This window comes from Monodon monoceros, unplaced genomic scaffold, assembly GCF_005190385.1.
Source record: "Monodon monoceros isolate NGI ecotype Baffin Bay Population unplaced genomic scaffold, NGI_Narwhal_1 Super_Scaffold_14, whole genome shotgun sequence".
NCBI classification, from domain to species: domain Eukaryota; kingdom Metazoa; phylum Chordata; class Mammalia; order Artiodactyla; family Monodontidae; genus Monodon; species Monodon monoceros.
In genome coordinates, this window is record NW_021703770.1 from 67,057,600 (window position 1) to 67,083,509 (window position 25,910).

Below are 25,910 nucleotides of genomic sequence, written 5' to 3' on the forward strand. Positions count from 1 at the left end.
CAGTGACAAGTTTATACTCAGAATCATACCAGGACTTTTCACTCTCATTCTCTCCTGAGTGTACAGTCCAGTTCTCCAGAGGATTACATACACAAGAAAGATGAAAATCCAGCTGCTATTAAATCAAACAATAAGCACTTCAAACTTTTTCAGTTTTAGTTTCCAGTATGGTAAATATTGACAAAACCCACATGAACAAAAGCTCTTTGGGTTACTCAATCATTTCAGGGTAACAGGGTCCTGAGACTAAAAAGTTTGGGAACTGCTGCCCAAGCTGTTAATAAATTTGAGATTATTAATATTATATATTATTGTATTATAAACATGATGAAATGTTACAAGTATGATATTGATTGGTGATAATTTTATTATTAATAAATTAGGGGAGTTCCATTAAGACTAGATACCAGGACAATAGATCCAAGCATCAAAACCATCCAGGAACCACTGTGAGGCAGTAATCTGTCTAGCATTGGGCCTGTGCAACACTCCTGAATGATGTAAAAATAGATCTACAATGATGAAACACTGGAGGCTTTCCTTTAAAACAGTGAAAGTTGCACTTTCATTGTGGATGGATGTTTCCTCACCAAACTAAACACAAGAACTGAAGGGGAAGAAGAGGCTGTGTCTATATGTGAAAGAAACTCAGCATTAATGTCTTTTTTTTTTTATATCTGAACCTTTGTCAGAAAGCTGTTTAAAATGTCTTCTGTGAAATCTCTTTTTAATCTGGTTGAAAATAAATACAGATGCAAATAAGTAGTTTATTTCTACACACACACACACTCACATACACACATATGCTACTGATATTCATTCCTTCGACTTTTCATTTGGTTTTAACACATGACCTTTCAACTATTGCCTGGAAAGCTGAAGAAATTTGAAAAAAAAAAATTAAAAAAAAAAAAGTTAGAACAAAAACAAAGAAACAAGCCAGGGCTACATAACTCTAAGACAGGTACTGAATATCTAAGTTCCTCTTTCTCAGGCCTTTTTTTTTTCCCCTTATTAAAGGAGTAATGGCAGGGGTCGTGGGGAGGACCATCAATTTACATAAGCTCTGTGCCTTTCCAAGAGGAATGGTTTCACTCAAGACTTGACATTGTTTCAGTTGGCTTTAAATTTAGATACAAGAAATTATTAGTGGGTACATTTCATACAGAAAACATTGCTCATAGTTTAGATACTGGACATAAATATGTAAGTGCTGGCACACTGTATTTTCCAAGTGGTATGAATACTTCTTTCTCTTTATTACATTTATTTGCAAAGATATCCTAGCAGCTTATAAACGTGGACACACACAGTCATGTTAAGCTGTTTAATGCAGAAGGAAAAAAGTTTTGGGACTTTAAAAAGAATAATTTAGGTTAAAACTTTAAAATAAAGTGTTAAATAATGAAAGATGTCAGTTAACGAGTAGATTCATAAGTGATACAAACAAACTTTGCACGTTTTAATTTAAAACACAAATACTTCAGGAATTCCCTGGAGGTCCAGTGGTCAGGACTCTGCGCTTTCACTGCCGATGGCCCGGGGTTCGATCCTGGTTGGGGAATTAGTATCCCACAAGGATTTGATTTAGGTCCAAGACTTCTCTGAATAAGAATCATGTCTTTCTTCTGTGAACCATACCTCACCTCTAAGGCACCATCTAACATTTCCCACTGGAGTAAGAAATGAAAGTACACTTGCAAACTGCACGCAAACTTCTACATTTTAATGATTTTCCTGCCAAGTTTTTACTGTTTCCTGATCTATACCTAATTAGACAACTCACTTTTGTCAGGTATTGCCAAAGAAGTCAATTTAGTTTTCATAGCAACAACTATCAATCACATTTTATCAGTTTACGTATTTAAATCTCATAATAAAAGAAATAAGTACAACTGGGATAAACAAGCTTAGAAGGAACCACAGATGACACTGGTAAGCATACATACATGGGCAAACTAGAAAACAGCTCTGAGATGCAAGTACTAACTGTGCTGTAAGCACTGGGTGCTTTACAGAGGAAACAGAGTCAGTGACTGCAGCAAAAGCCAAGCAGAACAAGCTTAATATACTGGAGCTTTAATATCAGCACGCAAACATATGTTGAAGCTTTATTTGTAAACTTTTCACCTCGAAACATAATCTTGAATATATACTAGTTGGAACTACTATCTGTCAAATACCTTTTCCTTCTAAAGTTGTACGATATCACGAATAGTTGGAACTACTGTCAAATACCTCTTCCTTGTAAACTTGAAATATGGAGGTAACACATCCATATAGTGTTTCCATTTTGAATTGTTACTAAATATTCAGTGTGCTCTTATAATTTACTAATACACTTAAGTGGCATTAATATCAAGGGGCATTTGTAACAAGCAAAGCAAAAAAATTCTTGATCTAATTTTCATCTTTGGCTTAATTTTCTTCTATTTTTCATGGATTTTCTTGTTATTCTTCCTAGTTGCTTCCCTTTTGGTCTAATTTGCCTTTGGTTTTGCCATCTGCTCAGCTCTAGCAGGATAAACTATGTCGTTTTTTTTTTTAATAAGTGTATTTATTTTATTTTTGGCGGCACTGGGTCTTCGTTGCTGCGAGCGGGCTTTCTCTAGTTGCGGCGAGCTGGGGCTACTCTTGGTCACAGTGTCCAGGCTTCTCATTGCGGTGGCTTCTCTTGTTGCAGAGCACAGGCTCTAGGCACCCAGGCTTCAGTAGTTGTGGCTCACGGGCTCTAGAGTGCAGGCTCTGTAGTTGTGGCGCACGGGCTTAGTTGCTCCGTGGCATGTGGGACCTTCCCAGACCAGGGCTCGAACCCATGTCCCCTGCATTGGCAGGCGGATTCTTAACCACTGCGCCACCAGGGAAGCCCCTCATTTGATTTTACGTACTTTGAAAAAGCATGGCTGACAGTCACTGAAAACCCCGGAAATCAAAAGTTGCAAAAAACGAAGATAAATGATAATTTAACAAAGCTTTATTCAGGTAGTGCCTTTTCTCAGGATCTCAATCATGTAACAATATGAACTGAAAGTAATCAACTTTCTACAACCTCTAAACTGCATCTAAGCAGTAAAGATTACCGTAAGAAATATTCAATGGTAAACAATAAATTCTAAATTTTCCATAAGAAACAAAAGAGGAGAGCAACAGTTAACAATCGGAAGGCTTGCCACAGGCTCGGGGTTTGTGCTCACCACTTCCTATTACTTCATTTAATCCTTACAGGCTCCATTCTCATTCATCTTTTTTAACTGATGAAGAAATCTAGGCTTGGAGCCTAGTGGACCCAGATTCCATTACAGGTTTATCAGCCTCCAAAGTCCACGCTCCCGGCCAGAATATTATGCAGCAGCCTCAGAAGTATTTCAAAAGCATTCATTCCATCAAGAAACAGAGGCAGAGCTACTGACATCACCTTTTAAAGGGATGCACCATTCTAACCATAATATACTGTTTAACTCCTACCTTTGGTTTTTCAATCCAGTCCAAGACTATCTGTTCTTACCTATACTCGTAAGATCAGGATATTTGGCCATCATCTAAATTTTCTCTACTGATAAAACTTCAATCCCTTTACTAAAATCTCCACACACAATTAGAATCCATTCAGGGACAGGGTATGAGTCTCTATTAGAATTCCTCCAAAATCCATCTGTTCCATTGAGAAATGAGGAAAGAGAGTGGGAGGGGAGGGAAGTTCTAAAGAGATAAAAACAAAAAGGACACACAGGCCTGCCAGGATGAGACTATGTTCTAGTAAAACACATTCCTGTATCCCTCCTTACAAATACAAGGATAAGGGAGAGCATAATTGCCTACTCAAGTGTATACTGTGACTTCCTTCTAAAGTACAGTGTGGAAAGGAGGGAAAAAGGGTAACTTCATAATGGAGAAACGTGACACTACCAGAGCCAAGTGGTCAGTCAACATCAACAGGGATATGTTGGTGGTATGCATCCTTGACATGATGTGATGGAAACGGCAACTTTACCTATGTGGTCTTCCTCCCAAAAACTCATAACCCCATCTAATCATAAGAAAGATATAAGATAAATTCCAAAGGAGGAGTACTCTACAAAATATCTGACCACTACTCCTCAATACTGTCAAGGTCACCAAAACCAAGTCTGAGAAACCATCGCAGCCAAGAGGAACCTCAGGAGACATGACAACTAAAAGTAACGTGAATCTATCCTTGATGGCGTCCTGAACCAGAATAAGGACAATTTGGTTAAAAAAAAAAAAAAAAAACTGAAAAAAAAAATAAGGGATCAATATTGGTCCATTAATTACAACATATGTACCAGACTAATGTAAGATGTTAAGAAAAGAAGAAGCTGGGTGCGAGGTATATGGGGACTCTCTGTACTGTCTTCCCGATTTTTCTCTACAACTGTTCTAAAAAATAGTCTCTTTGGAAAAAAAAAAAGGATAATGTAAAACGGCAATAGAATTAAAAAACAAACAAACTTGGACTGGATTTCTTTGGGACACACATTCTCTTGATTCTTTTTACCAACACTGTGGAAAAGATGAAGATTTTGAACCACTAGACTTCAAAACTCACTAAAGGGAAGTAATGGTTATATTTTATCAGAGTCAATGAATAAAATACAATTGGAGGTATTCAGTACTTATATTCTGAAATAAACAAAGAATGACTATCACAAATTTCACTGGTTTCCAAACTTATTTTTAAAAGAACATTCATTATTGCTAGAATAAGCCCACAAAGCTATATAAATCATAAAATGTTAAAAATTCAGAACTGCAGAGAACCTAAGATGCATTCTATGCCAATCTGCTGAATTTACCAAGTGCACTAACAACAAAGGAAGTGATTTGTTCAGTGTCCATCTACCAGTTAGAAGTAACTATGTAAGTCTGGTCTTTCCAACTCCCAATTCTAAGATCTTCCCCTATACAATAATTCCATTCTGGTTACAGACGTGTCAGAAACAGCCAATGATGTTTTCAAATGACGTTCAGATACTTAAACCTGTAAGTGTGTTCTGTGTAAGGGGTATTCTTTGAAGCGGCCCAGGGATGCGGAACTCCCCCAGTGTTTCGAACTCTGCACTCACATCTTCCTTGTACACTTACTTTTATAAAGACAGTTTTCATTTACATTTAGTTCCAATGTTATACAAGTAACTCAAAATATGGAGTAGAAAAATTCTGAACTTAGTGCACAATTTATAAACAAACTGTATTTAAACTGCCACTACTACCTGTGGGTGATCTACAGGGGAGTTCTGCCCCTCACTATCACTGCACCAAGAGAAATGAGGAAAGAATACACATCAAGATTACGCAATGACAAGTACAGCTGACCCTTGAAAAACACAGGGGTTTAGGGGTGCTGACCCTCCACAACATACAACTTAAAGTCGGCCCTACTCACACACAGTCCCTCCATATCCGAGGTTCCTCTGCATCCACAGGTTCAGTCAACCTCAGATTGTGCAGTACTGTGGTATTTACTACTGGAAAAAGTCTGTGTACAAGTGGACCCATGTAGTTCAAACCTGTGTTGTCCACGGATCAACTGTTCTGCGATTAGAAAGCAAATGACCTTGAATTGCTCGGTTAACTTCTAACTGCAAGAATATTTTAGTTCCTAGACTACAATTACTAAATCTAATGTCACTAAGCAAGATAAAGCAAAGCCAGTAAGAATTAGGGTCCCAACTAAAAATGAGTAGCCTCAAATATAAGTACGCTGAAGAGATGCAAACCCTCTTTAGGAGATGATGCTGCAATGTGGGACACCTGGGGTGCCTGTAAAACTGTGCCCTGATCGCAGGCTAACAGTGTGGTATGCAGCACAAAACTAAAACTCTGGTTTCCCCCATCTGAACGAGTGCCTTAGAGAGCCCGGCAATGATTATCAACGCACCATTCAGAGTCACCACGATCCCATCTCCACAAGCTCTATCCAGCCCAAAGGAAAACGTCCACACTATTAAAAAGCATTCCTTGGTACCAAGAATGGGGGATTAGGGTTATGAGACAGCTGGTGCCAAGACTTCGTCCTATTAAGTAAGCCTCTTTCTCTTTTGCTCTAAGTTTAGCGTTAAAAGCATGTAATTCAGTAAGCTCACTGGAGTGGATAAAGATTAGGATAAACTGTGATCCTTCCTCTCTTTAATTTCCCCACTTAATTTCAAATGGCCAACTAAATCGAATGACATAATCTATCTGTACTTGAAAGGTATGTCAATCAGGAAATTCGTAACAGAGCTGACAAGAATGTTACGTTTTCTGGAAGGCAATCTGTATTTATAAAGATAAAATGGAAAGAACACAGATATGAGTGAACAATTTTTATTGAAACCCTCAAAGATTAAAGAGGACCAAATGGTGAGTTCGGGTACCATAACAGAAAATCTCACCTAACTGTACCATCATTCACAGGAATGAACAAACCCAAACACGACAAAATTTAAATTCTCATGTAACTGCTACAAGTGAATGTAAATTAACTAATCATTTTATCATAACCTTTCTTTAATCATATGAAAAAGAAGGGAATTTACATGGCATAACAAAAGATATGCAAAACTTAATGAAACACAATTCTCTTAAAGTTCTCCAACTTATTTTTATAGGATGCAGAATGCACTTGAAATGATTAAATGACTTAAGCTGATTCTTCTTTTATTGCAAACTGTTTTAACATCAGCTTAACCCCCATGCATGGTATTCAAAAAGAACACAGCTTTTGAATTAGAAAGATCACTTAAGTTAAAACGAGGCTTGAACTTAGGAAAAGGCTGGGGTTTCTTCTGAAAGGAATCTTCAAGTACCAATATGTATAGAGAAAGAATACTAATTTTGGTTACATTTTCCCCCTTACTGTTAAATATACAAACTATATAATACCTTTCAAAATAAAACACCCACGTAAGATAACTTTAATTAAGAAACATTCAAACCAGATCTTGGAAAAACATTAAGCAAGAAAGTTACTGGGCCAATAATGTCTTCATTTGTGATTACTCAGAACACTGGATCAGTCTCCTGCTCTAGAGCCCAGTTTCTCTCCCTCTTGGTCCCCACAGCTAAGAAACCTTCCATTAGTTGTGCTACTGAGACAACCTCTGATCATCTCACTTAGAGGAAAAACATTTTGCTGTACACTGACAGACCAAGGAGGGAGAGAGAAGAGGCACTCAGAAGAAAATTTAAATGAGGAAAAAAACTGACCAATTGTAAAGTTTTGTTTTGTCTTGGTTTTTTCCCCAAAGGAATGCTGCACCCATTTCACTTAATATTAGAAATCCAGGTTAAAGGCACTGGGATGTACTCCTCACCGTGAGTAGACTGCTGAGTTACATCTGACATTTCTGAGTCTGCTATTGCAATCAGCCTGCTTGCTGAGTGTTTCCGTGACATCTCTTACACAGAAACCTAATGTAAATTAAACAAGTTTCAATCCGTGTATAATGTAACTAGTTTTATAAAAATATTCAGAGTTGCTAATAAAGCACCAAGAAGAAGAGAACCTCAGAGAGAAGACTCAGATCCTTTCCACAAGGTCACCCCTGTACAGCTTTCTCTAACAGGACCTCCCGAGTGACAGTGTCCCCTCTCTGACATGTCCTACCTATATAATCCTAGGGATGCAGAACGCTGCTGTGGTGACTATACCCAAATGCCAATTTTCATTACAAATAGTTACGAGACATGTTACTACAAGATTTCATGGCTTACTCTTAAAAAAGGTAAAATAGGTGCAATTTTCCTTTAAGAAAGTCTTTATTTTGTAATATACTATTAACATTTTGATGTTCCCTTCAGTAAACACTGGTAACTATCCTGGGACTACCAAAGCACTGTGAAGTAGCTACAGTTTAGCTACAAATACTGTACTGGTTTTCACTTGAATACAGTATTTGTACATTTTAAGAAAACATTGTACAAAAAAAATCACACAAATGAAAGCCTCAAAGAAATATCTGTCACTAAATTTTGAATCGAAGTGACCAAAGACCATAGTAAATGAAAACATTTCTAAACATGATGTAAACATAAGTGGAGTAAATGCAAAACATCAAGGTACTCAAATCTACTGTATTGCTATTTTCATCCTTAACATATCTTTCTACATAGCTTTCTCCTTTTGGAACAGTAATATAAGGGGCAGTACATTATTTCATAACCATGTGCCATCAAATCAGTTAATACAGATGTCTGACACATAATTATACAAAATCAATTTGTTTCAAGATACAAAATTAATGTTGATATGTAATTAACGAAAAAAATAAGACGTTAAAAAGATAACTATAAGAATACCCAGATATATGCTGTATTCCCATTTATATAGATCTGATCAATAAAACATCAACACATTCACTTAGATACTGATTTAATCCATGGATCAAGGCCATATTTTCAAATATTTTAAGGATGCCAGGACACTGCAAAAGCTGGAGAAAGGAGTTGAGGAACAATATATGCTTGCTAAACAAGAACTATGTTTATTTAGCTAGTGAATACCTAGAGTAATAAATTTTTTACTTCATGATAGCAATCAGGCTCGCAAACACCCAGAAATAGGAATTAAGGGTTTTAAATGTAGTTATAAAGGTCATAAAAAGTCTGATTAGACTGAGGTACATTACTCAAAATTTTGAGATTCATTAAGTGGTAGCAAACAAAATAATTCCTCAGACAAATGCACATTTTTCAGTATACATATTATTGGGGGAAGGAGGGGAGAAGAATGTGCATTAACTGGTGAAATCCACCAAGCTGCATATCAATATTCTGTTACACCAAACAGTTTGAAGACAAGGGAAATGTTCTATAATCTCAGATTATGTTTCATTTGGCTAAAATAGAGCATAAGGTTGCTTTGCCATATTAAAAGTTTACTACAATAATTTTCACATAAACATTTAGACTTGAACTCCAGGACTAAATATGGCATGATTATTTTGCTTTTAATCTGTCAAATAGCTAAAAATTGACAATTTAAAAACTACAACAAAGAAAAAGTTGAAGCAGTGTGACTCTTACATCATTGAACCACTTCTAATGGTTAACTGTTAGTATTTAACAAATTCAAAGAGTTAATGAATCCTTGCATTCATTCAGTCTTCTGTGCCTTAGCTAGGATGCATAATTACAAAAGACAGCAGATACTGGTAAAAGCTTCAGGACAGAAAGTGCTTGACGAAGTTACAGTTCTCAAGTGTGTTTGGTGAGAGTATAAGGGCAGACGCGCTGATGAAAACCATTACAAGGAGAGTCAGTTCTGTGTTAGAGTTCAAAGATGTCACCTTAAGCAGAAAAAAGCTTTAATAACGTCTTCTTTGACTTATTAGGCATTTCCAGAGTCTACATCATTAGTGTTGTATAATTCTAACAGGACATCTTCATATGGTTATTGTTTGTTTCTATTTCTCTCCTGAAAGAAAAGCACAAAGACCTTTAACAAAACACCATCATTATTTAATGATTTAAACTATATGCATTTATAATGTAAACCATCTCCATTAGAAGTTCTTCAAATACTAATTTTCAAGTAATTAGCTAAAAACGATTTACTATTACCCATACACACCTCAGTGTGATTACCACAAACCATTTTAAAATAAAGAAGTCCAAACACAAAGACCTAGTTCAGGAGATTATAGGTCCTAACCACAGCTCTGTTTTCCCACAGAATTTTGTTTAGGTGAGACTATTACAATGTCTTTCTAGCCCTTTCAATGAGTTTTTGATGGTGAGGTATCAAAATAGACGAGAAGTCCTCTGAAGCAATTTGAAAACTATTGGCCGAGGCAGGGTTAGGAGGAAAGGAAAAGAGTTGCATTAAACTGCATTAAATTAAGCTTTCAGTATTAACTTAAAAAAAAACAAAAACAAAACACTGAATCACAAGCTTCCTCCATATCCTACTCTCAGATTCAGCATAATTTTTCACATGAAGAAATACTAATAATACTTATTATTATAATTTCTTTTAAGAAAGCAGAAACCCCTTGAACGTAAGTTGAGTGATGTTTTTACGATGTTTATTAACCAAATTATCCACATGTAATACTTATCCTTGAAAAAAAGGATGACTAGCACTCTGCATGCCTGTCAAGTGAATGCATTACGTAGTTTGTTTGTGCCATCATGTGCTTTAATGTGTCATTCACTGGTTCTCATACTTTAGCAAGCATCAGAATCACCCGGATGGCTGTGGAAACACTCACTATTGGGCCGCAAAGGTCTGAAGCTTAACTTGTGAGCCTGCAGTTCTAACGAGTTCAAGGTGATCCTAATACTGCTGGTCCAAGGACCACACTGAAAGCCACTTGTGTCTAACACATTATAAGACTCTCTATTTGTGGTTTCACTACTCCCACTTTTCTATAAGTAACACATCCTCCATAATAAATATGTATATACTTTGCCAATGGTCAAATTAATGTCCCATCCCCTGTGACACCATCAGAAAGCTGTATTTTAAATTCCAAAGAGGGCACTTTCCTGGTGGCGCAGTGGTTAAGAACCCGCCTGCTAATGCAGGGGACATGGGTTCAAGCCCTGGTCCAGGAAGATCCCACATGCCACGGAGCAAGCCCGTGCACCACAACTACTGAGCTTGCGCTGTAGAGCCCTCGAGCCACAACTACTGAAGCCTGCACGCCTAGAGCCCGTGCTCCACACAAGAGAAGCCACCACAATGAGAAGCCCGAGCACCACAATGAAGAGTATCCCCCGCTCGCTGCAACTACAGAAAGCCCGGGCTCAGCAACAAAGACCCAACACAGCAATCAATCAATCAATCAATTTATAAAAATAAATTCCAAAGAGAACTTTAAGTTCTTTGTTACTAAAGTCCTTTCTTTTTCATCTTTATATATTCCTAGACTAGAATAACAGTATTTAATACAGAAAGCTAACAAATAAATGCCCTACTATAAGATAACTACAAATGAATTATTTCATACATCCATAAGCATCAGTGAGAGATTCCTAAAGAAAAAAACAAAAATGAAAACAGACACAGAGCCAGCTAATTAATCATGTTTCAAAAGGATAAACAAAAACAAAAATCCAACAACATAAACAAAGGGAAAAAAAGACAAAAAAAGAATCTGGAACCAGGAAGCTGTAGTCTAATTTTACAAAGGCCCTAAAGCTTTTAAAAAACCAGCCTAAACATAAAGGAAATTTATTCCTCAGCTAAAGGAAACAGATTTGTATGAGAAATGAAGCCTGCTTTAATTAGCTGGATATAAAACACGGTATTACAGATGAAGCAAAAAGTGGTAACAGCTCACTGCTTATTCCTCCCCATGAAATGACTGATCAAAACTAGAGAAATTCATCAACTCCATGAAAAACCCCAAAACTACAGAAAAAAAGGGCAATACTACTTAAGGATAAGCTAGACAAAGAGAGGTTTAACCTAAGGGAGATGACTAGGTACATGAATGAGGACCATGTTTTATTTAAATAGAAGTTAGAGATGCTGTTTCATTTTGAACTGTAATCAATTATGGCACCTTTAACTGAATCAATAAAATATACAGATTAAATCTATGTACATAATGCATAACTTCTAACTCAGTGGACAGGAAAAGAGAAAAAACTTAAAAACTCCTTTCCTGTGGTAGGACAGGAAAGGAGGGAGAGGGGAGCTTGAAAGGTCTAGGTGAATTAGAAAGCACAAAACATAAAATGGCAGAAATACACATTTATATTATTTATACATTTTTATCAAGCAATCAAAAAATGGAGGTTCATTAACGAAAACACAAAAGAGCTCAAAATTAAAAAAAGAAATCTAGCTACACATGATTTACAAGAAATTAACCCTAAACATAAGGACACAGAAAGCTTAAAAACAAGCCAAATGAAGACTTAGTCAACTATATTAATATCAGATAAAGTGGATTCTAAGGCAAAAACCACTACAGAGTAAGAAACATTTTTTATAAAAAGCTGTAACAGTATTAAACTAAAAATACAACTTTACATATATTAAATGTTTTCAGAATTACAAAGAAAACCTGACAGGTTCCTAATTATAGCAGGAGAATTTAACACACATTTCTCTTAGTAATTGATAAAGCAGACAAGTTAATGAAAATAAAGACTGAATATACAGAATACAGAAAACGGAGCCAAATCATTACAGGGTTCACAATGAACAACCACAGAAAGGAACTATATGCCAGACCAGAAAACCACTCTAAATACCAAAGAGTCAGTATCATACATAGCATATTTTCTGACATCAATTTTAACAGCAGAACAGGTAACAACAAACAAAATCTTACCACATTTGGAAAATCTAAAACACATTTCTAAAAGTCTCCCAAAAAATCATAACAAAAATTCAAAAATTTTTACACCAGTACAATATAAATATACTAAATCTAATAAGCCCTGAAAAATAAAATTAGAAATTTAATGTATAGAATTAAAAAAAACATTTTTTTAAAACTGAAAAATAATGAGCTCATCATCCAACTCAATGTTAGGAAGTAAGTAGCATTGAGTCCCCCAAAGTAAAATGAATGAAATAAGACAGCAGGAGAAAATAGTGAAACAGAAAACAAAGATAAAGAGAGCCTAAGAGAACAAAAATAAAAACTGGTGTTTGGGGGGTAAAAGCAGCTGACAATAGAAAAATCTCTGGAAAGACTGATTTAAAAAAAAGAAATGAAGCATAAATAATATCGTGAAGACTCACACAGCTAAAAAACATTAAAATACTATTAATGCCAATACGAAAAAAAGCTTAAAACCAAACAACTTCCTAAAAATAAAATTTACCAAAACAAATTCAAGAATACAAAGAAAACTTGAAGACTTATAATAACTAAAGAACTTTAACCAACAATTAAAAATCTACCCCAAAGAAAAACTCCCAGGCTCATGTGGTTTCACAAGAATTCTGTACTTATACCAACTGTTCCAGAGACTAGAAAAAGGAGTATTTCCTGATGTATCTTGAGGTTGGCAACACTTTGATACTACCTTCAGAAAAGCAGAAGAAAACTGAGTCCAGTCTCACTTGTCAGAAGGACTTCTTAAGGGCTGTTCTGATGGTAATGGAGTGTATAGAGGAGCAAAAGTAGAAGCGGGAAGGCCAGTAAGGAGGCTAGCACAATCATCATCCAGTACAATAATAATAATAATGGAGGATGGAGAGCTAGTGGAAAGTGTTTAGATTCTGGATCTATTCTGAAAGCAGAGCCAACAAGACTTACTGATAGACTGGTTAGATATGGAGTGTGAAAGAGAAATATTGCGAATCAGTCCAGTATTGTTGGCCTGAACTGGAAGGGCGGACAGTGGTGCCCTGTACAAAGAGGGAGAAGGAAGACTTTAACATTCTTGATCCTTCTGCATGACCACACTATAATAAAGAACTACTTTACAAAGATTCCAGTGCCCACATTTGCATTTGATGCTTTATTGTGTGTCAAGTTTAAGAAAAGAATAGATGCAGTCTAATAATATAAAAACTATTCATCTGTACCAAAGATCAAATAACCTCAAAGTGTACTATAAAATGGAAGAGTTAGGAAGAAGGTCAAATAGTGAAAATGGTGGAGGACAGTCATAACATGTGTTAGTTTAGGTGGTCCAAATGAGAGTAAAAACAGGGTTCTAAAACTTAAGACTAATTCATGCTTTGAGCTGTGATTTAGTTTCAGCAAAATAACATCACTCATCACACTAAAATTTTTGTTTATGTGCAGTTTTATTTTGGTTTTAGAGTTTTCACTTAATTTTATGTTTAAGTAATACAAGTAATAAAATTACAAGAAAAAAGCATAAAGATCAAAAAGAAATAAAACGGTCTCTATTTGCAGATGATATGATCTGTTAGGCAGAAAATCCTAAGGATGTTCTATTAGAACTACTAGAACTAATAAGTGAATTTAGCAAGGTCACACAATATAGGACATTTCTATTGATATAAAATTGTAGCAAACAACTGGGAAGACTGAAAATACAAATTACATTCACAATAGCAGTAAAAATTATATAAAATACTTAGAAACAAACTCAGTAAGAGCCATGTGGTTTTCAACAGTGAAAACTACAAAATTTTACTGAGAGAAATTATGTCTGTCTCTCCAAGACCTCTGAGTTCTACAAAGAAAGGGTTATTGGGGCTTCCCTGGTGGTACAGAGGTTAAGAATCCTCCTGCCAATGCAGGGGACATGGGTTCGAGCCCTGGTCCGGGAAGATTCCCATGTGCCACGGAGCAACCAAGCCCGTGTGCCACAACTACTGAGCCTGAGCTCTAGAGCCGCAAACCACAACTACTGAGGCCTTGCACCACAACTACTGAAGCCCATGCGCCTAGAGCCCGTGCTCCACGAGAAGCCACCGCAATAAGAAGCCCACGCACCGTAACGAAGAGTAGCCCCCGTTCGCCGCAACTAGAGAAATCCCGCGCGCAGCAACAAAGACCCAATGCAGCCAAAAATAAATAAATAAATTTTAAAAAGAATAAGAGCTATTTATCTTAAGTGGCTTACTGGTAACCTTTAATATTTATTTGTTGAATGAATAAGGGAACAGTTAAGAAAAGAACACGCAGGCTCTAAATATATGGTGATAAAGGTTGACTAGAACACAAGACATAGGCTAGAATTGTCCGTGGAGTGTGGGAGGAGCGGGATGACACTACTTCTCTGGAACCCAGTAACAAGGTCTTAAAGCCGAGTGAAGGAATCAATATGCAACCATATTTTGGAGTGAGATTTTGGACTCTTTATGATAAAATGAAAGTAATAAAATTATTATACTACATACACACACACACACATATACACACACACACACACACACACACACACACACACACACACACATATATATACTATATATCCTGCAGGGAATTGGTTCCAGGGCCCCCGTGGATATCAAAATCCGAGGATGCTCAAGGCCCTTACAGCTGGCCCCCTGTATCCACAGGTTCCATTATCTGCAGGTTCACATCTGTGGATATGGAGGGCTGACTGTAATCATGCATTTGTTGCTAAAGAAAAACAGACAACTGAAATACCATTCAATTTAAGGATGACTGTTCACACCATAATCGATGTGAAACAAATCTCTCCCAAAGATCGATGATTAACCCAATAATCCATCTCCTAAAAACTCATAAATTTCTTTATCAACATTGGAACTTAACATAGCCACTATTAACTCTCCTATGGGGTGCCAAGATAAATCTAAGGGGGAAAAAAAATCAATGTTATAAAATGCTAACTGAAGTACCTCTTTTCCCAATTCTGGCTTATAAAGAATTATTACTAAGCTCAGAACAGAGTATTACTACAATAAAAACAGAATCATCTCGATTATTCAAATATCACTCAATGTCTTATCATAGAATTACTCACTTAAATACGTAATGTAAGTTTAGTCTGTCACGTGTGATACATCCTGGGCCAAAAACTGTTTTCCAGAGAAATTTTCTTTAAATTTTACAGTGAAGATGAAAGGAAAAGCAAGATTTTATACACTGAATTTGTTTCTGTTCGTCATAATCAACTCACAAATAGACAACTACAATTGTAGAAGAGTTTACTGAAAGGTCATCAGATAGAGACTTCAACCATTCTTGATCCTAAGAACTGCAATCTGATTAATGGGAAAGCATTAAACTAAATGTTCCACTTGAGAAAAAAGAAGTATAGAACTGTCAGGAAAATGCTCACTGCTAACAACAGTAACTACTACTAAAATAACTACAACTGAAGTAATTTCTTGTATATTAGCACAAACTTGATTACTTTGAGACAGACCTAAACATCATCTCATCTCAGAATCAAAATTATTCCAATTGTGAAAAAAATTATATCAGGGACTAAACTTTACTCTTTGGAAAGGCTCAACGACACAAAATAGCATAAATGATTAAAATACACAGACGGTTCTGGAAATTAAAACTATTTAATAAGGATTTTATTACAGTTATGCCTTAAGTTCATCTCAAAGTTACAGGTACCTGAAAACACTAATTTTTCCTATATGGAATTTTAAAAGCTATCAAACTAAAAGTCTCACCTCAGACTGTTTACTGATCAATAAGGATTTATAAGAATGAAAGAATATAGTAGAAGCTAAATGATGCACATTCAGTATAACAAAGGTAAAATTTCAGTAAAAGGTTATCTAAATAGTCAAAAGTAGACTCTACGGCTATGTAGACTACTCGAATTTATACTGGACATAATATACTCAAGACATTAGCAGTTTTTTGTTTTCTTTATTTTCCAATCAAACTAGCTTTATCCTTAGAAGTAATACATACAATTGCAAGTTAAAGTAAAAAAGTAAAGCTCCCCTATCCTCCTCTAGTCTTTTCTATTTCAACTTCCTCTGATAGGTTACCACTACTGACTTTAACTGGCATGCTAATGTATACATTTCTTGACTTGTCAATTCGGACACTATCAATCCCCATTGTATATGACGAGCAGTTTATCACAGTGAACGTTATATTCTCCTCTTCCCCGTCCCTACAACAGAACTCACTCTATCTTTAGTTCTGGTGGCTGTCCTTATGACTTCGCCCACTATGCGCCAAGCATTAGGTGCTAAGGATTCAGCAAAGAACAAAGCAAGTCCTGCTCTCAAAGAGCATCTCCAAGGTCAGTGCTTCCCAACTGAGGGCCCCTGTCGTTTGTCTAAGACCACAATGCCATTTAACAGACGGAGGCTTACAGCCCTGAGGTCCACTGTATACAACGAGAACCTTCTGACTCAAAATGCATACGGAGTCCCTAATGATGGTTCTAGTATAACCAGCTACCAGGTGTTATCCTTCTTGAATTCCTTTTTCATTCTGCTGAAATACCTCTTCAAGTTTCTTATGAAGGATATGTAGCTAAGCTCTTGTACACCTGAAATCTTTATTTTGCACTCCTCCCTCACAGATATTATTTGACACTCATCTTTAAGAACATAATTCTATGCCCCATTCCCCTATACTACAAAATTTGATTTTATATGTGTCCAGAGTTGTAGATGACAGAATTCTGGTAACAGTCTGACTCTCCTTCCTGTGTAGCTTTCTTACAGGCCTTTTGCTCCGAAAGCTTGTCTCTTTATCTTATCTTTTTTATCTTTTACAATTTTAAATAATCCTGCTGGTTACTCAGTGAGCCCATCATTCTGAAAACATGTATCTTTTGGCTCTGGAAATTTTTCTTTAGTCGTTCTTCCCTCCAACTGTTTCTTCCTGTACTCTTTTTAAAGACTCCTTTAGATACAGTGGACCTCCTTGCCACCACATCTTTCACACCTTATGTTTTTCATCTCTATTATTCCACATTTGGAAATTTCTGATTTGAAATTCCAGATGATTAACTGGATCTAAAACATTAACATTTTATTAATCCACTTGCTTAAAAAGAAACATTTTTAAAAACTGCTGACAATCCTGTTTCTCATTTCCAAGAACATTTTCTGGTTTTCTTTTCTTTTTCCATGTGAACCCTAACAAATCAAATCTTGTATAAATTACCTTCTGCTCTCTGAATACCTATTTCTTTCAGAGGATTTGTCTTGGTTTTTTCATCAAGCTTGATTTTAATCAAATATATCAAAGTTATGTGTTCAAATCTAAGAATGAAGAACTATACAAACACTGCAATAACTGGCATGGATTTTTCCTGCAGTTTTAAGTTTCACGACTACCCCTCAGTCTAAGATGGCCTGACTTTCCAAGTTTTATATGAACAGACAGGGTATGTCTGGTCAGCTCCTCCATAGGCTGCTGTACTGGCAAAGTAAGCTGGGGAATTCCTCCTCTGCTAAAATAACCAGAAAAGGGGCAAGAAAACAGTCAATGAAAAAGACCCAGCAATGACAAGATGGAATTCGTGTTTTTTTAAACTTCTTTTCTGCTATCACAAATAGGCTAAAGAACTTAAAGAGAAAAATGAACGCAGTAAGAAGAGAAATGAAAGAAAGCTACAGTAACCACAAAACTAAATGTAAAATTTTAAACTACAAAACTTCTATTAAAAAGTATACAAAAAATTTTTTCCACACTTGGGGAAGGCAAAGATTTGAAGTCAGGTTAGTATAAGCCTTCTAAACTAGTTCTTATTCAAAACTGTTTTGGTTATTCTAATCTTAGCCTGGATCTTATACTACAAAAGAAGATTAAAAAAAGAAAAGGCTTAAAGGACACTCTGGACCAACTGACAGAATATCACGGTTACATGAGAGAATATCCTTATTCTTAGGAAATATATATGATACTTTTTTGGGGTAAAGAGCCATGACGTATGAAACATACTCTCAAATTGCTCAAAAAAACCATAAAGCAAGCATTCTTCCTGCTGATTGCATTTGAGTTGTTCCCTGTTGTTTGCTAGTATCAACTGCACTCCTAAGAACATTCTTATATGTATTCTGGGGTACGCGCGAAGTTTCTCTTAGGTATAGATATATGTCCTGGAGGAAAACTGCTGAATTACAAGGTACTGAAACATTCAGCTTTGTAAGAAAATGCAGAACTACCCACCCACATGGCTATATCAATTCAATGCTCCCACCTGCAACTGTATAAGACGTTTTGTTGTTATACAGTCTCTCCAATACTTGCTATTATCAAATTTCTTAATTTTGCCAAATGAGTGGATATAAAATATTTTCTCATTATAGTCTTGATCTGCATTTCCTGAATTATTATTAAAACTGAATATCTTTTTACACTTATTACCCACATTTATTTCCTCTCTCATGAAAGGATTATCCATACCTTTTGCCCATCTTTGTAGTGGATTATTTTTTTCTTAAACTGATTCACAGGAGTTCTTTAAATGCTCTTAACAACTGTCTCTGGTCAGTTATGTTCAAATTCCTCCCAGTTCCTAACATGTCTTTTTACTTTCTTTAAAGCATCTTTTGATGAACAGATTTTAATCTAGGCAAATTTTTATCAATCTTTTCTTTTATAAGTAGTGCCATTTTTTGTCTTGCTTAAGAACCCCTACTTTACCCAAGGTCTCTGAAGGATGTGCACCTGGGAAAATGTGACCGCGACATATCAGAAGCTTTGAGGAATTTCAGCGGAACACAAGACAGATGGGGTCACATTAAAAGAGAACATAAGTAATAACTTGCAACTCCTTTTACTTAAAAAAGAAAAAAGGCATAACCAGTGAAGGAAATACTAGCAAAACACCACTAATTTGTCCTTTTTGATGGAGCCAAGGAGGACCTAGAATAGACAGGAGGCACATCCTTCATCACTGGGATGCCAAGAGTATTTGAAAGTAGTTTTGCTGGAAAGCCAAAGTGCAAACACAAGCGTACCTAAGAGGAAATCTACAAATGAGTATCTACAATTTCTGCCTGGACAAGGACTTTAACAGCTCCAGAAAGAAAACGGCAAGAACACTTGATATCCCAAATGCCAAACAGTTAATAAGCAGGGGAGAAGGTTTCCTGACATGGTGGTTTCAAACTTAAAGGAAAGTCAAATTTTAACTACTAGCATGTCCATTGCACTGGCTCTCCCTTCTTACTCTTCACAGGTTGATGAATCACTTAACTGGTAAAGTCAACATACATCATGGCTCTCCCATCTCCACATTTGCAATGGAAAGAGAATATGCAACTAACACCAAGCATTAAAGCACACACGCACAAAAACAAACCTATCTGGGGGCAAATACCTGATCCAGATGATTCTCTGCCTGGTTTAATGATGACAGAAAAAAAAAAAAAGCAGAGTCTTAAAATATTTTTTCAGAAAAAAAGGATACTAACAAAACTATAATGAGTTCAGATAGACACTGGGGAAAGATAAAATACAAAGGGGAAAGAAAAGATAGTTTGGGGGGAATACTGTACCCTGATAGTGGTGGTTACACAAATCTACAAATGTGTTACAATTCATAAAACTGTACAGCCCAAAAAAGTGACTTTCACCGTATGATTTAAAAAAAAAATTTTTTAAGGATATATACACAAATATTTATAGGAGCTTTATTTACATTCTTCAAATCTGAAAGCAACCAGATGTCCTTCAAAGAATGAATGGTTAACAAACTGGTAAATCCATACAATGGAAAGACAGAATTAAAAGGAACAAAGAACTGATACGCAAACCATAGGACATGGTGCAAGGACATCGTGCTGAGTACAAGACTCCAGTGTTAAAAGATTACATATTGTAATTTCATTCATGTGAAATTATGGAAAACGCCTTACAGAGAGAGAGAACTGATCAGTGAATTACTTACTAGTGGAGGGGAGCACTTGACTAGAAAGAGGCAGCAAAAGGTAATTTACAATTTTACTGTGCGTTAATTAAAAAAAATTAAAGATATGTAAGACGAAGGAATTTAAAAATGATAATTACAGGAAGCAGAAATAAGCTTTCAACAGTCATCTTTGTGCTCAACAAAATCAAGATGAGAATGGCCAAGAAGGGGAAAAAAAAAAAAAATCCAAGTGGACTCTGGAACAAGGGATTCAGGTAAGAAAACAACAGGTGTGAAGGGAGAACTAGATGTGGTAACGTAAGCAAACTAACACTGTCATTGAAAAATACAAAACCTCACAAATCACTGAACCAACACAAAGTAAATCAAATCAATGACATGGAAATTCAATTTTGAGAAACTCTCCAAACGCAAAGAAAAATAATGAAGATAAGAACCAATGGCATTCAAGGACAAAGATTCAATATATTTTTTGACATTACTAGGAAAAAGAAAAAGAAACAAATTTGGCCTACAGATGAAGGAATAAGGAAAACTGTAAGAGACCCATACTGTGCACATTCCATATACATGTTCACATAGCAAGAATAAATTTTGTGCACACAGACAGAAATAGTTATTTCCAAAGAAAGAAAATTTAGGCTGGCCCCAGACTTCTCCATAATATAAAACTATAAATAACAGACTATAAATAGAAAACTATAAAACAAAGCCTGAATGAAAAGACTGTGACCCAAGATTTCTATATCCAATAAAACTGTTGTTCACATATCATGGCCAAAGAAAGGCATTTTCGGGATTTAGAAGCGCTTAATAAATATATTACATCAAATTACTCTTCCTAAAAAAAAAAAAAAAAAAGATGATGGTAATAAAACAAGCTAGGCTCCAAATTAAAATGTCAAAGGTGGGTTCAGACACATTATAAAAAGACTGGCAGTAAGCCATGAAACAATTTAAATGTAAAATTTTTAAGTTTAAAAATATAAAGTTTAGGGCTTCCCTGGTGGCGCAGTGGTTGAGAGTCCTCCTGCCGACACGGGTTCGTGTCCCAGTCCGGGAAGATCCCACATGCTGCGGAGCAGCTGGGCCCGTGAGCCATGACCGCTGAGCCTGCACGTCCGGAGCCTGTGCTCCGCAACCAGAGAGGCCCATGTACCGCAAAAAAAAAAATAAAAAAATAAAGTTTAAATCATTGTTGTATATATGATTATAAAACATAAATAATTCCTGAGACAATTATATAATAAAAAAAATAAAACTAAGATAAATTTTCAGACTGGGTAGAGGAGAAGTGTGGGAAGACGTACAAGGTGACCTGTCCTGGGTGATGGAAGAAAAGAAAAGTTGAATCATTTCTCCTGATTCACTATTTGTAAAGGCACTTACAGTGGGACAATCTACTCAACTGCTGAGCTCAAAACCTCAGAAGCTACTCTTGATCCTCCTTTTTCCCTCACTTCCCACATTTAACCTGGAGAAAACTCAATTATATTCAGCAATTCACTGGAAAGGTTGAGCAGGGCCTTTAAGAGTCATACGTATTATTCCAAAGCAAAATTTCTAACAATTCAGTGCAGCAATCACTAGCACCAGAATCACCTGAGGTGCCTGTAACAATACCAGGTCCCTTATCAAATATATCAGATTTTCCTTGAGCGGGTCTCAAGAAGCTGCATTTTCAGGGAGCACCCTAATTGATATTTGTACGCCATAAGGTTTGGCAGGATCATTATTTCAACATTATTCAGCGGCGAGGATTGTTATTTGAACAGTTCCCTCTTCTGTACAGACTAAAAAGCCACAGGATACTCAGGCGCACACAAACAGAAACGAATCACTGATGTTTTACATACAGATAAAGTTGAAGTTCGTGCTTTATCTTAATTTCTACATAGAAGCTTTCCATAGTAACCAACATAATTTACTGGAGAAGATTCTAACTTAAGCCCTGCTTCATTTGAAATTTAAATGTATTGTCTATGGAAAAATCTGCTAGTTGCCTATTCCATCCATTCTCTTTCCCTCCTATAAATAGGACTCTGCAATTTACTTTTGTAGCTTGGAACAGAAAATATTCCTCAGCCTGTCCTGCTCTATGGGCTCTGTGATCAAATCCCGGCCAACCTGACGCAAGTATAAACAGTGTGTAACTTCAGGATACATCTCCCTTAAGAGTCTCACAGTGGGCAAATAACAGAATTAGAAATCAAATTCTGCAGAGTTTAAGTCCACTTCTCAATTCTAAGCTGCCTTCCTATAAAGTCAAATCCTCACTATAGTTTGTACAAGTGCTTTAAGTGTACAAGTTATGAACAAGCCTCAGGAATCTTGGGGGAAAATATCTATTTATCATAAATACAAAATGTGTAGTACTTTAAAAGCTGTTTGTTTCAAACTCCAAATACATTTTCCCGTAAAATTAAAGTTTAAGATTAGCGACTAGAATCCCTAGCCAGTTCTTAAGTCTGCTTAATTACAAATGCACAACTCAGGGCTCTGATAAAGAATAAAGACCTTTATCACCTGAGGAGTATGAACACGCAGGAAGCAAATTCAGAGTAAGGGTTACCCTTGGAAAGGCATCCGAGGCCTTCACGGGGGTCTGCAGAGTTGTTTCTTAAGCTAAGTGGTTGGTTGCCTTCAGAGTCAAGTTCTTAAACTCAGAATGTAATATTAAAAGGCATTAAAGATTACAATCCATACACACCACCCCAATAAAAAGACCCTACACACAAAAATCACTGTACTCTTACCCTACGCATGGCTTCCTCCTCTTCTTGACGCTTTTCATAATGTGCAAAGTCATCAAAGATTGAGGTGGTGTGCTTGAAAGTAGCAATTATTTTAAGCACTTGCTTAGCTTTTTCTAGGGGTACCTCTTGGGTGTCCCTTGAATTGGTAACTGGTTTGTTGTCATTATTTTCTAAGCGAATATGCCGTAACTGGTTATTGGGAACATCTTTGACAAAGATCCATTTAACTTCAAATTTGCCCTTCCACTTATCCTGAGACCAGACACCGGCATACGCGTTATAGTCCACAACAGACTTCATCTCAGCCACTCCACAAAAATGTCCACTGCCATTCACGCTGAAGAGCAAATAGAGTGGGCCCTTCCCATTCAGGGAACGGTAAGCGGCATCCAAACGCTTATTACCATGCTCAGTACTACACCAGATAGAGTACTTAATGGAACGGTGAATGTCATCCTCAGAATAGCTTTTAATTATAAACACCCGTCCGTTCTTCAGGTTCCAGTCAAAGTCTTTGGGATTGTAGTTGTTTATGGCCTTTAGCTTTTCCAGCACTGGATGCACTTCTACACTTGAAGGTGAAGCACTGGCAGGAACAACACCTAAACCAAAGTTTTCACCTCCCCCGCCACTGTTCTGGTGGAAGCCCGCCCCCCTGTTCCGAGGAGCGAGCCAGCGATTCTGCAGCGGCTGCGGCTGCGGCTGTGCTTGGTGAGGCTGGGCCTGTGGCTGCGCTCCCGGCTGCGGCTGCGGCTGCGGCTGCGGCGGGGGCAGCTGGCCTTGCACCAATGGTGGCGGCTGAATTAACGGCTGAGGCTGCTGGACTAGAGTCTGAGGAGGCAGAACTGGTTGGGCTGCTGGAGCCTTTACCACTGACCCCTTTTCATCCCAAGTTCCAATATTCATGTTGTGTTTTATAGGAGGTGGTGGCACGGCGGAGCCCCCGATCCCCACGCTGCCCTTGGGTTTGAGTTTCGGTTGAGGTTTGGCAGGTTTTCTGGCAATGGCAGCCCAGGAGGTTGGCTTAGGCGCTGCACTGCTAACGGGCGGCACACTATTGGCTGCAATGCTAGTCATACCACTGCTGCTCAAAGCTGTTCCTACAGTTTTTGTCACTGCGGCTGTCAGGTCACCACCAATTTTCAGTCCAGTCATGCCTTGCTCAATACTGCTAATGCCAGGCACCTTACTCAAAGTATCATTGCCAAATCCAGCCTGTCCATCAGTAATAGCTCTCCCAAGAGAACTAGGTGGATAGCCGTAACTGCTACTATAAGCAGAACTTTGTGTTGATTGTCCCTGAGATCCACTTGTCCCCCATGTAGAGAAATCAGCATTACCAGGAAAAAAGTTAAATCCATGTTGACCAAGAAATGGAGGGGTATTTCCTAATGCCCCAGGTTGACTAAACACACCATCTGGTATATAATGATGTTCTCCATTACTCATTTGTCCATAGGTTGTCAGATATGGCATAGGTTGGTCTCCAGCTGTGGACCATGCTGCTTCCCCAAGAGAATATGGAAATCCAATGGATGGAGCATAGTAACTAGGCATGTATGGATCTGACATTGGTGGATAGCTGTTATTCTGGAAAACAAAAGACCACAATCAGGACAGAAATAAGATTAGGGGGCAGAGAAACATCTGAAAGAGTAAAATCAAATAGTTTTAAATAAATGGAAAACAAATGCACTTGTTCCAGATAAAGTTAAAATTTCAAATCGTTTTATCAAGGAAAAACTTTACTGATGACTTATTTTATCTGTAATGAAATTACAGGGTATTTTTTTGCGGGGGTAGGTGGGTGGGGGGATATGGTGGGGATTATTTTTGTTTAAGAGCCAGATCCTCTGCGCACGATTTAAAAATACTCTAATTTCTACAAAAAGCTGATAAAAGTTTGCAGAGACAATGATTGTTAGCTTTATTTTTAGCAACTGATGAACAAAAAATTTATGTGCAAGGATTAAACAAACATGGAAACTATGCCCAATAATAGAGGAATTACAGTTTATCTCTATGATGGAATCCAGTTCAGCAATTAAATTTTGTACTTTCATAAAGAAAAACTAGAATAGAGAAATGTTCACACTCTGAGAGGAAAAACAAAAAAAGATTCAAGATTATACTTACAGCATGATCCATATTTGTTTTGTTTTGCCTTGCTCATTTTGAAAAAGAAAACAAAATCCTAATGGTTTCTTAATGGTTGGTTACAGGTGCCTATTTTCTAAATTTTACGTAACAAATTTATCACCTTCCTAATCAGAATTTTAATTTAGAAATAGTTAAGTTCCTATCATTTTTCCCAGAATTACTGTAATTAAATTGACCTTTATTTTGAATAAAATTAATCATCCATTTAGTGATTTGCCAAAAATCAAAGCTTCTTAAAGAAAAAACTCAGTCAAATTTGTTACTAGCCAATGTAAAAAATAAAATATTCTACAGATTTCTTTTGAAAGTACGTTTCTTATGCCAAAAATATGTCTGATACAGCCAGCCCTCCAATCCACAGGTTCTGCATCCATGGAGCGAAAATATTCAGGAAAAAAATTTCCATAAAGTTCCAAAAAGCAAAACTTGAATATGCCACACGGCCAACTACTTACATAGCACTTACATTGTACTTGGTATTATAAGTAATCTAGAGGTGATCTGAAGTATACAGGGGGATGTGCATGTTTTATGCAAATACTACGCCATTTTATATACGGGACTTGAGCATCTGTGGATTTTGGTATCAGCTGGGGTCCTGAAACCAATCCCCTAGGGACACCAAGGGACAACTGTAATAGATTTTCACTCTATGATTTAGGTGTGATTTTTAAAGCCTTGGACAGAGCTTCAGAATTTGTAAAATTAAGCAAGATGAAAAAACTAAGCTAATATCTAGTCAAGACAATTTGTATTCCCCTCCCAAGG

General features: G+C 36.8%; 1 protein-coding gene across 4 annotated transcripts in view; it reads right to left on the reverse strand.

Annotated features, from left to right (window-relative positions):
* Positions 1-6,311: 6,311 nt before the first annotated feature.
* YTHDF3 (YTH N6-methyladenosine RNA binding protein 3) overlaps positions 6,312-25,910 on the reverse strand; it is a 33,401-nt gene continuing 13,802 nt past the window's right edge. For 3 of the 4 annotated variants that reach the window (XM_029222784.1, XM_029222785.1, XM_029222787.1), the window contains 2 exons: positions 22,983-24,572; positions 6,314-9,418 (listed from right to left, as the gene is read on the reverse strand). In XM_029222784.1, the coding sequence (XP_029078617.1) occupies positions 9,395-9,418; positions 22,983-24,572 (1,614 nt within the window). In that variant the 3' untranslated portion in view covers positions 6,314-9,394. Of the gene's footprint in view, positions 9,419-22,982; positions 24,573-25,910 lie in introns of all 4 variants that reach the window. The other variant, XM_029222786.1, reaches the window with a different exon arrangement.